General features: G+C 38.3%; 1 protein-coding gene across 1 annotated transcript; it reads right to left on the reverse strand.

Moving 5' to 3' along the window:
• Window positions 1-5787: 5787 nt before the first annotated feature.
• Window positions 5788-10298, reverse strand: LOC147152654 (serine/threonine-protein kinase SBK1). The gene is made up of 4 exons (XM_086043452.1): window positions 10150-10298; window positions 8150-8314; window positions 7318-7520; window positions 5788-7222 (listed from the first exon to the last, which is right to left on the reverse strand). Exons 2-4 carry the CDS (start codon window positions 8310-8312, stop codon window positions 6605-6607), a joined length of 984 nt encoding a protein of 327 aa, XP_085899578.1. The 5' UTR covers window positions 8313-8314; window positions 10150-10298; the 3' UTR covers window positions 5788-6604.
• Window positions 10299-12470: the final 2172 nt, after the last annotated feature.

A 12470-nucleotide genomic window follows, 5' to 3' on the forward strand; every position in this document is an offset into this window, starting at 1 on the left:
CAACGTCGCATCCAAAAAGGTGATTGTCTACACTATATTCATAGTTTAAAATGTACCACAAACGATACAAAAGTTGCATTTTAAGTTTGTTTTCCCGCTTCTTTTTTTTTTTTTTTTTTCAAACACCCAGATTAGTGTGTTGTACACTAAGTCAATTATAATGGTGGAGAGTTATGTTTTTGCAACAAAATCTTTAAGTGTAATATCATTAATTGCTATCTCTGATTGATTCAGTTTTAATCACATACATTCGACTATAATCACACAGCAAATCGTAACAGTAGTTCTAATTATATTTTAGACTTGTTCTTTTGCAAGTGAAGTGTAACATGAGTTTTACACGGTGTTGTTATGCCTTGTTTTATCATTATTGCTAATTTTGTAGAGACTACCAGGAGTGTTTACTGTACTTCAAAAGACTGCTAGCCTGACAAACCCAATAAATGTTGTACTACTTCATCATATTATTACATATACACCACAAATTGATGCATAACTAGCTTTGAATTGAAAAAAAGTTTTATATAACTATTCCAATATTCCAATTTTGATATGGACTTTACCAACAAACTTGGAGTAGTACACACACGATTTGCTTTAGCAAGCCACATAAAATGATGTGGCAGGCTTAAACTTGCGGTGGCCCTTCAGTGGAAAACAGAACAACAAGTAACAAAACAAAAAACAAAACACGCAACAGCAAATGAAAAAACAAATAGCTGTAAAGTTGTTTTAAAAAAACAGAAACAAATAGCTAAACAAAATAGCTTTAGGTATAGCTATTTGTTTTCCATGTGTTTTTTTTTGTGTTTAGGTTTTTGTTGTTGTTTGGTTTAGTCTTTTGTTTTGTGTTTTTTAGTTTGTTGTGGAGTTGCAGTTCTAGACCACCGTATGATCTACTTTGTAGCTCTATCTGTCTGGAATATATGATCACCTCAGGAATGGTTCAAGCCTACAGACATGAGAAAGGACCCAGTTGTGGAGATTTTCCATAACAGACAGCGTGACTTTATTAATAGTTCACCCACATGACAGTCAACAGGCTTGAATGCCTTGTCTACTGCCGTGTGTACCATTGTGTAGTGTAGTGAAGCATTTGAGCAAATGAGTGTGTGAGCGGCACCATGGCAACATGATTCAAATGATATGGGCAACAACCATATACAACCATTATTGTTCCATTATTGATCATAAGATGTCGCCTAGATAAATTGAAAGTAAAATATCAGCAGTTTTATACCAAGACGGAAGAGAAGAACAGTTGGAAATGGGTTGTCACGCCTTTTTAAGTATGTGTAATTTCCCCTGTCTCGGGAAAACGTGCATATTTCTATCCATTCAAAGGGCCCTTTATAGCAGTTTTATGCTAAATAGTGCAATGAAAAGGCAAAAATGAAAAATCAATAGAATAATGTTATAATGTTATGAGAAATTCCTTCCAGGGTGAGAAACTTGGTCATCTGGAAGGGACTCAGAGTCGAGCTGTTGTTCCTCTGTGTAGCAGGGTTGTCACTATCACATATTCACTATTTTGCTACTGGGCCAGTACTAGGTTATAGAGTGGGGTAACATATAAAGTTGAGCCAGAGACCAGATAGTTTTAAAGAATATATATATTTTAATTTAAGTAAACACAAAAAAACAATTGTACAAAGAACCTGCAGGTACCAACAATGTTTTCCTTCTAATTCCACCTATTTTACTTTTACCTCAACTCTTTTCTAAGTTAGAGGTAATTTATGTAACTCACCCTAGTTAGATGATTTATTTCGTTTAGATAGTTTAGTTATGTTAGACCGGTCTTCAACCATCTAAATTGAGGTTAATTTACCTTAGTTCAATTATCTTCCTGAGTTAAGCGGAAGTCAACACAAACATATTTTTTTCAAGAATATGTTCCCAGCAGGCCCACTAGTTGAAACACAGCATTTGTGGAATTTTGTTTGTGAAATATAAGTTAAGCAGCAAAATGCACTCATTTTTAGCCATCTCTGGGGGCGGCCAGGGTACACCCTGAACTGGTTGCCAGCCAATCGCAGGGCACACAGAGACAAACAAACACCTTAATTTAGAGTGATCAATTAACCTACAATGCATGTTTTTGGAATATGGGAGACAACCGGAGTACCCGGAGAAAACTCCCACAGGCACGGGGAGAACATGCAAACTCCACACAGGAAGGCCGGGGCCAGAATCGAACCCACAACCTCTGAACTGTGAGGCAGACGTGCTAACCAGTTGACGTACGTGCCGCATATATGTCAATTGAGATATGAAATTACAAAATGTGACACTTATATTCAGAGTTCAATGAGTCCCAATACTTCTATTCACAAACCTGTGTGTTCCAATACTCGTACTACTCAGGCAGAAAGTTCACCAATGAGTCCATCCTTGTGCGACGGGTCCTCCAGAACGATAAAAAGTAAGTTAGTCTTTAGAATCGAAGTCCGTGGGTCTGGCTATCCATCTGGAATCCTTGCATTCTGAGTGTGTGCGCAGTTCCCTCATGCACACGTAAAGGCCTCCTCGATCCAAACTTCCAACAGGAAGTTTAGCAAGCCCAAAAAAACTGACCTGCACAATAGGTCATAAGTAAAATAAATCAATATGTCCATGTAAATCAAATTAATAAAGTTGTGCGCTTAGTATACATCATCTCCATGAGCTACGATTATACTATTTAGCTATATCATCCACACGTTGCATTACAAAAAAGTTTTGGTATCATAACTTCAAACTCACCAAAATGGTCATAGATCAATAAAATAAGTCTTTTATTAATCATCGACCATGTAGAATGTTTCCAAGTCTCCAAAATTATTTATGTATGTGTTTATCATCTGTTCGTCTTCTCCGCTCTCCGCTCCGTACGCGTATAACTGATCCAAGACCACAGCCAGTCACAGCAAGTGTCTTATAGGAACAGCACACTATTTTGTAGAGATGTATTGATAGACAGTCAAATGGTATCATACCATTTTAATTACTTATTTAACAAAATATTAGATTTTAACCATTTTAAAAATCGGGCATTTGGAAATGAATTTCTGAAGAAGAAAAGGCCAATGAGTATAATAATAATAATAATAATAATAATAATAATAATAATAATAGTAACAATAATAATAATAATAATAATAATAACAATGATAGTAATAATAATAATAATAACAATAACAATAACAATAATAATAATAATAATAATAATAATAATGTTCTAAACAAAATAAACTAGTTATAGCTCAAGTTATATTTGGTTCCGTAAAAAAAAAAGAAAAAAAGAAAATATGTCTATTGAAAGATGGGGCCTGTTTTTTCTGGGTCACCCTGTAATTACGGATATATTGTCAGAATCAAAACATTATACCTGGTGATAATATCTGACACTTTATTATTATTATTATTATTATTATTATTATTATTATTAGAGATGGGCGTTTCAGTAAAAATTCACGGTCCATGTATCTTCTTCCGCCTACAGCCAGGGTACCCTTTCGCTGTCCGTTGCCCAACTCTGATTATTATAAAAATAATAATAATTATTATTATTATTGTTATTATTATTGTTATTATTGTTTAATGATCTTTTCATTGTGGCTATTTACCACGACGGATGAGTCATGTCTGTTTGACAAGTCTGAATGTGCAGTCAGGTCAAGGGGTGATTTGAAACATAACTCAATGATTGCGCTGCATAGCATGAGTTGCCATCTGCTACGGGCCAGCTGGAGCTAAATGCCAAGGAATTATTCAATAAAAGATGGTTCAGAAAATGAGATGAGAAGGGGATAAAGATGTCAAGCGACAACTACACTAAAGTCATGCTGAGGTCAGCGTCCTATTCTGTAACTTCAAAGAGTTATATGATATCTGGCCAAGAAACTGGATGCAAGAATGCTAATTGGATGGTTGGATTTGTGTAAATATTTGCTTCCATGCAGCTGCTCTCACAGTGTAGCCATATACAGTTTTGGATATACTGAGTTATACCATTGGGCACAAGCTGTGCATTTGCTGCTGTTTCTTTTCTTATACATGATCATTGACATTTTCGATGCAAGCAAATTGTATTGCTTAAAAATGCATTGACAGATTCTGTTTTCTTGTTTGTTTGATTAAGGATTTCATTATGTACACATGCACCTATTTATGAAAAGTAAACGTAGTCAACTTCATTATGCTCATAAAAAGGGTTGGGCTTCGTTTGCATTTGGAGGATTCTGGTTCCTAATGATTCTCTAGTCCGAATCTTTAAAAACAATAATAAAAAAAAACGTTTTCATTATTTAAATCGGGGAGCTAACCATTTTTTTAGGGGGTGCGATGAAATTGCTTTAACTTCACTGTTTTTTAATTTCATTAATTTTTTACTGTTTATGAATTTTACTATGAATTTCTGAAAGTTTTTTTAAACCAGTATATTAATATCAAACCTATTAACTTGAATTTTACACATTCACCCATCCATTACCCAAACACAATGACTTCATTTTCGAAACTCAAGAGAATACAATACAATAACGCAGGATCAAGCTTCCTAACCTAGTATCGTTTTTCTATATAAAGAAAAAAGTAGATATGACAAACACAAGAGCTGTGTTTGAGGGGTACGCATGGAAAATGTATATCTAATCTAAGCAGTCTATGAAAACATACTCTACGTTATGTGTAATGTATGCATGTACATGCTGAGTATCACAGCTGGGCATTTTACTAAAAATTTAGCGTCCGTTATTCGTCATCCATCTGCAGCGTGGGTACCCTTCCGTTGTCCGGCATTCACCTTTTTTTCCAGCGGCGGGAAAAAATAGTACCCGTCTATAGGTCGGTCCGCCTCTAATTTTAAATGCCCGGCCGTCAGCGAATCCTGCTAAACCACCCCCGCTGGACGATAACCGAACAGAAATAGTCACTACTGCGCTTTGGAAGCCTGGTCCCTCACTCAAATCTGTCCCCCAAGCAACAACAACTCACTATTTTCCTCGCCGCGGCCATCGGAGCCTCGCCGTGAAAAAATAGACGAATGATTGACCGCAGACGAATGGCGGACTAAATAAAGGGGGTTTCTGTCTATGCTTAATCTGTCTATTTTAACATTTTTCCCGCCATTCGTCAACCGTCAGCAAAACAGCCGTCCATCAGTGACAGTGATAGACGGAATGCTCAGCTCTGTCTATTACTGTGGTCAAATTTATGCAAATAACATTCCTAAGCCTCCTCAGTTCATGGAGAACATGTTGTGATCTGTTCACTTAATAGAGTAAAGAGATTTTCACTCACCAGGGTGACCTTGGTGGTGGCTACTCTATCGCTACACACGTGAGCACATGCTAACACGTTTTCTCATGCACACCCCAGCCAGAGAGTGCAGTACCGTGCCAGACTGTTGTTAAGTAAACAGAAGACAGCAAAAGAAGGTTTGCATACTGCAGGGCTTTGGCCTGCTTATTTATTACACTTGTGATACATTTCTGGCCTGGCTTCCCTTCATATGACTTAGTTTGAAAGTGCACTGGTATACTTTTAAATCGGTGAAACAAAAACCTGGTGGAGTTGTTGTTGACATTTTCCATGTTAAATGAAAACATATACAGTAGTGTAATACAAACAGTAACTGAACAGAATTTAAATGAGGATGTACATTGATTTCCAGAGCTGGGCTAAAAATTGAGAGTCCGTCAGTTGCCATCCGTCAGCTGCGTGGGTACACTTCCGTCATCCATCTATCCACCTAACCACCCCAACCCCTCCCCCAACCCCCGAAAAAAAAAAAAAAGTCATATTCGAACAGATAGTGCACTATTATGTGGTTATTTTGTGTGTTTTCCTGCCCAAAGAGCTTTACAAAGCCTCACATGCACGCACTTTATTTTCAAACTTAAAACGTCCAAACTTTATGAGTTTAAAATGGCTTACTACTGACAGGATCCCCTTTTTTCACAGTTTAAGCTGCTTGACGATGTTGTCGTGTTCTGCTGCGTTCGACTCCTCCATCTCCGCTCTTCTTCATCTTCATCTTCTTTGTCGTCTTCTTCTTCTTTGTCTTCTTCGAGATGTATCGGCTTCGAGAACATTACACAGTACATGATGTGACAAGCATGTTGCCTGTCTTGTTCTTTAATTGAAAAAATAAAAACGCTGCAAGCTTGTCGATAGCTTTTTTTTTTTACCCTGCTTGTGGGGGCCGCAAAAATATTCGATTACATGGACAGGAAAAAACGTGCTTCTGACTATGCTTAGTCCGACTATTTTTGAAAGTTTCCCGTCAATCGATCATCGCCTACAAAATCAGCGTCTGTCATAGGCGGATAGGCGGACCGGTCCGTCACATAGTCTGTATGTCCAGCTCTGTTAATTTCAATGGATACAACTTCATGTAAGTCTGTTGGTCCAAACCTGTTGAACACAATACTTTCACCAATCACAACCTGTTTTTTAAATGTAAAGCCTAAGCAGAAATAAATTATTCCATACACTGTTTAGATCACTCAGTCCTTTTGCGACTGATTTAGGGGCTGAAGTTCAATAGATTTGGATGCTACTACATGGTTTCAATACATGCTGCAAACTGAATTTGTATTGGTCAGCTCTGTATGTCTGATTATTCTTGGTCTTTTTCTACTGCCGTCTGCTGCTCCATCCCATTTTTATTCTTAAGCCAGGCCTTCATCACATATTCTCTCACTACCCCTTCGGTGCACCTCTTCTCTGCATCCACAGCCAGTAGCTTACTGAACAACTCCATAGCTTCTGGAGTGAACCTCTTCCACAATTGAGGATTGTCCTGTTCAGCGTTGGTGTTCTCTTCTAATCTTGACCAGTCGGCAAACTCTTGGTAGAAGTCATCCGAGTCTGTGCAACGCTCCCAAGGAAAGTAGCCCGTGAGGATGCAGAATATAAGCACCCCAAAGGCCCAGGTGTCTAGACTTGGCTCTACACTCAGTGGAGGAGCAGTGACTTCTTTCTGGCCTTCTAGGAGAGCAACATTGCAAAGCTCAGGGGCCATGTAAGGCAGAGTCCCAGTGATGAAACTGATCAGAGTGCCCCTCTTCTGGGCCAGGCCAAAGTCTGCCAGCTTGACCTGGCAGCAGTCATGATCCAGCAGCAGGATGTTCTCAGGCTTGACATCTCGGTGGACCAGGCCCCGGCTATGGATGAACTCTAAAGCACTGGCAATCTGGACGACACAACGTTTAGCAGCTGACTCAGGGATTCCCACCTGAAATAGATAAATAATATAGCGCTATAGAAAATGAAACAAAGTAAACCTACCGTTACTACGTTATCTGAATGTTGCTCTGTTGCCAGCTGTACCTTGGGCTGAATGACAGCAAACAGGTCCCTCCCAACGACAAGCTCTTGGGCAAAGCAGTAGTGCTCACTAGACTGAAAGACGATGCCAAAGAGGCCCACAATGCAGGGGTGGCAGGACAGATGTAAGGAGATGCAGTACTCTCGCAGGAATCCCTGCAGCTTAGTTGAGGTTTTCGGCATCACTTTCAAAGCCATGGGAGTCCCTGCACATCATCCATATGAAAAACATCTACTCCGCGCTAAATGAAAATCATGAACAATTACACTGTTTCTAACTGGTTGAGGTTACACCTCAACAACACAAGAAAACAATACAAATTGGCATGTTCGACTATATTTGAAATTTGTGTAATGAATGGCTATCTCTGTAGAAATGTTTACATATCGACTTAATAAGTTACAACTAGTTGTTCATGTGACAAAAACAATTACAACATCTAATGTGAACAGAATTCAACAGGACCTAAAGAGCTTTTTTCCCAAATGTTTTTTCTCTGAGTATTTCCTTGCATGGATGGGGGATGTAACCTGTTGATTTCTTTGAGCTCTGTGAACTGTGGGTCTGTATAGCCCTTTGATACTCGTGATTAAGGGCTATAATATAAATGCGCTTGACTTGACTTCTACTGGTGACTATGTCATTGAAATGAATTCAGATTTGTTTTGGTCTTACATCTTAATATTAACACTTGTTTATGTATGTATTTATTTTATAGTTACTAGTCACACATTGTTTTTTGTATGGTATAATTCTAAAATCTCAGCAGAACAGGTTTCCGGTATCAACATACTATTGTATTTGACATTATGGTAAGTTATTACAAAGGCATACCCCTGAAGCGATGTGTAACCAGCAACACTTTGCCATATTTGCCTCGGCCGATCTCCTTGATGACGTTGAAGTGTTCTTGGATCTCCAGTTGGCTGAGGCTTTGGGACGTCAGTGCCATCAGCTCATCAATCAGGCAGCCATCAGCGAGTCCCAACTCAATCATCTCTAGCCCATTTATGACATTAATAAAAACAAAGGAAATAGTTTTATATGATGAAGAAAATCAGACAAAACACTATTTATTGAAGTAAGGGACCGATCTAAGCAAAGTTAAGCACCGTACTTTAAAATGACCAACATTAGCTTCAATCAGCAGAAAGTGACAATACCAAAAAACATTTGTTGCAAAAACACTATTTTTCCAGGTTTTCACTTCAGGAGTGATAGGGTTAGTTGCTTTCAAAATATTCACTCAGACGTTTCTAAGGAACCCAAAACCCCATGTCTTTTTCTGCTAAAAAACAGAGATGGGCATTCTGTCCCAGGGACAGAAAGGTATGTCCATGCGTCCGGGACGGATGCCCATTTTGTGGATGGACAGACGGACGATGAGAAGTCTTTTAAAAAGGACAGACTAAGCAAGCATGGAAGTCCCTCTCTTCGTCCCTAAGTGGGTCAGGTACCGACTTACGTGTTGGGTTGGGTTCTTTTAAAAAGCAAGACCACTGTTCTCTTCTGCTATACCACAGACTGACTTTATTAACTGACTGCACAACACTGTAATAAAATGCAATAGTATTGCATTATAAAGCAATCTTAAATGTTATTGTTATGTTACCTGGCGGGCTGCGGTCTAGTGAGTGACGTGGCTGTGTTGGCAGTTAAATGCTATCTTGGTTAAACAGTTGTAAACAATTCAATCCACTCACAATATTCCCAGCCGGTACGTGGATCTGCGTATGAAACTCGTAAGCTAACAAGCTTTAAATAATGTTTATGAATTGTGAAACCGCTGCCGTTAGCATCTCTCCCATGATGTCATACACGGACGCTTTTTCTTTTTTTTTTCCGTAACGACGGAATGTAAGGACGGAAACGCGTTAAAAGGACGAGGATGGACGGGGTCTCGGAGGATTATTTATATGAATAAGGACTGAAGGACAAGGACGGAAGGGTACCGAGGTCGCGGGCGGAAGATGGACCAGCAAAAAAGGGTAAAGTACCCATCTCTGCTAAAAGCTGTTCTGAATGTGACCTAAAATTCAAGGAAAACAAAAAGTCAGGACAATTGGCAGCACAATTGCAATTTTTGGGAGGTGAGGTGCATACACTACTAATGGTGATGATAAAACACAAATGAACATTTTAGAATATTACATTACAATGCATTACAATTCAAAAGCGGCCATTTTTACTCTACACAGAAAAGTTTTTGTTGGATTTACTAAATTTTATTTCGTCAAGTGGTTACGCAAAATATAATTATCTGGATCCAGATACATTTTTTTAATTGAACTATAAATCTACTTAAAAATGTGTCTGGATCCAGATTATTTTATTTTGCTGCAAAGTATTTTGCTGATGAAATAAATTAGAGTAAAGTTCAACACACCATTTTTTTCAGTGTTTGTGGCACTCAAATCAAAGATTAAGTTTTTTCCATGTTTTCTGGGAGTTTTACAAAAACCTTTATAACTTCTTTTTGCATCATTTACTTTTGCATTCATATGATCCAGAAAAGATGTTATTAGTCGTGACATAAGAACAGGTCAACTACAGCCCGTGGGCCATATACAGCCGCGAGAGCATGTGATCCTGCCTGCCATGCAATAAAATGAATAAAACATCAACAAAATGAATTGCCAACAACAGTTAACCCACAAATGCTTGTATATTAAACTTTAGTTTGCAATTTTTTTTCAACAGCATGTGCTATATAGGGGAGTGGTTCATAACACATTAGAACAACAATAGCAATTAAAAAAGAAAAGTAAATATTACTGTGAATTACTTTGACTTGTGATCTTAATATAAATTGTATATTTACATTGAAGTCTTACCTTCAACAGAAGACTTTAAACCCCTTGTAGTTGAGAGTGCAGCGAAGCAGATGGTGTCAATGCAGTATGTTGTTCACATCCACTGCCACTGCGTGGATGAACATGCCGATGGGACCTGAGAGCTTTTCCCTGCCCAGCACATAGCTCAACTCCCAATGGCTACAATGAGAACATTGCACACTTTGACAGCTGATTACAAACGGTCTCTTTAAAGCACACTTACACACGCACTCACTCTCATACATTAACACACACACAAATACTAGTTACATGCACGCACATATAACATGGTTACATTTTCATGTATGACGTCAGTAAACACCACAGTTGATTTTCCTTTATGGGCTCTCCTATATATATATATATATATATATATATATATATATATATATATATATATATATATATTATATATATATATATATATATATATATTGCACGCAAATTGTGACGGACCAGCCTATAGGCGATTATTATTTGGTTTGACTTGACACAAAGGCGGATAGACGGATAGCGGAAGGCCGGGCTGCAGATGGAAGGAGTGCAGATGGAAGGTCTGGAAGGACAAATGGACCAGGAAATTTTTGTAAAATGCTCAACTCTGCAAATACCTAAATGTAGGTCTAAATAAGACCTACATAAGACTTACATTTCATACTTTGACAAAATAGCGCTAATTTAAACAGGAAATGTGCAATTTCCCCTTCAAAGTAAAGGTTTGGTCAAAACAGTCACCTGTTTTCAAACATTCTCTTCGGTGGCGAGGACGTTTGTCGTGTCAGCTTCAAACAAGTACACAAGAGAGAGTGAACCGTTCTGATTTCAAAGTTGGTGAAAGAAAAATCTTAACTGTCCCGGTTTCGATTTGATGAGGCAGACAGTGCTTGTTTAGGTTTATCTGCTCTGGCTGTGTATGGCATTAGATTACCCGTGTTGTCCCTGGCCTGGCTGCTCCCACCACGACAGAAGAGATCCGTCAGTTTTGTGCATTTGGCCGCATACTCTATTAATTTTTGTTTTTTGTTTTGCCCTCCGTTTATCTGCAGCACACGTCTCCTTTTCTGGTGGTTTCTGTCTTTTAAAGCATCTTTGCGATTACAAATGTCCTCTACCTTACTTTTTTTCCAGAAAAATAACGGTGAGTGGCCATTTTGTCACTTCTGTCGACTGAAAATGACATTACAGTTGCTCAGGGCTCAGGTGCCTCAGCTTCAGAAAAAAGGTATGCCATGATTGGTTGTTACCTGTGCCCAGAGCAACTGTGATTTTCAGTCTACAGCAAGTGACAAAATGGCAACCCCCTGATTTGGCTAAAAAAGGAGTGCATTTTGCTGCTTATCTCATATTCCACAAACGCAGTATTAATCAGAATGCTGTGTTTATATATATATATATATATAGAGAGAGAGAAAAACACGGTATATATATATATATATATATATATATATATATATATATATATATATATATATAAAGTGTGTGCATGTGTATTTGTATGTTTATATAGTCAATTTAGATTTTATTGCATTTATTAATTTCGTTTTATTCTCCAGGTTAAAAATCTGAGATCATTGTTACAATATAGCCTATGCCCAAAGAGTGTGAGAAGTGAAAAATGACCATGATGCAGTTGTACCATTCAATTTTAATCATCAGTGCATGCAATGCTGGTACATCCTTACCCCGTGACAATCCAAATGTTGAATATTGAGTGCATGTTCATTTAAGGTATTACATTTGCAATGTAGAGTCCGTAGGAATCAAGTCCTCATAGCCCCGAACTGGAGGAATGCATGCCCTCCTACTGCTACCACTCATACAAACCAAGCCCCCGAGGGTGCTTCTTACAACCTGGCCACAACCTAATGGGACATTCTTGTCTCCGCTCGTGCTGTGTGTGTGTGTACCATTTTGTGTAAAGCCACTCAGCACTGTGACCCCTGGGTTCTATTCTTGGCACACGGGCATCGACATGTGCAAGACTTGTCGACACAAAGAAACAGATACAGTATGCTTGTGTTTTTCCCTCTCTGTCTCTTGTAGGGCAGGGGCGGGCCCGATTATAATGTGTCAGTCACTGTGTTTCACAGCTGAATTTGCCAAAGCCAACCTTTATTTTGCATCTGAGTGTGTCACAACTAAAATGCAATCAAAAAATGTGGTTTGTGACCAAAATACATCTTAAAACGTTTTCATCTCTTTGATCCAGATGAAATTGCATCTCAATAAAACTAATTGATAACCAACTACAAATCATGACAGGTCTGAGAATCAGTTAAGTGATCAAGTTTTCGTGTCTCCTTTCTGTGACACGTGTTCTA

This window comes from Filicampus tigris, chromosome 1 (genome assembly GCF_054856515.1).
Source record: "Filicampus tigris isolate MCC_2025a chromosome 1, RoL_Ftig_1.0, whole genome shotgun sequence".
NCBI classification, from domain to species: Eukaryota; Metazoa; Chordata; class Actinopteri; order Syngnathiformes; family Syngnathidae; genus Filicampus; species Filicampus tigris.

Coding starts and splice junctions, on each gene's coding strand:
- LOC147152654 (XM_086043452.1), bottom strand. CDS start 8,312: ATGATTGAGTTGGGACTCGCTGATGGCTGCCTGATTGATGAGCTGATG. Junction 7,521..8,149: donor GGTTACACATCGCTTCAGGG/GTATGCCTTTGT, acceptor GATGATGTGCAG/GGACTCCCATGGCTTTGAAA. Junction 7,223..7,317: donor TTGCTGTCATTCAGCCCAAG/GTACAGCTGGCA, acceptor TATCTATTTCAG/GTGGGAATCCCTGAGTCAGC.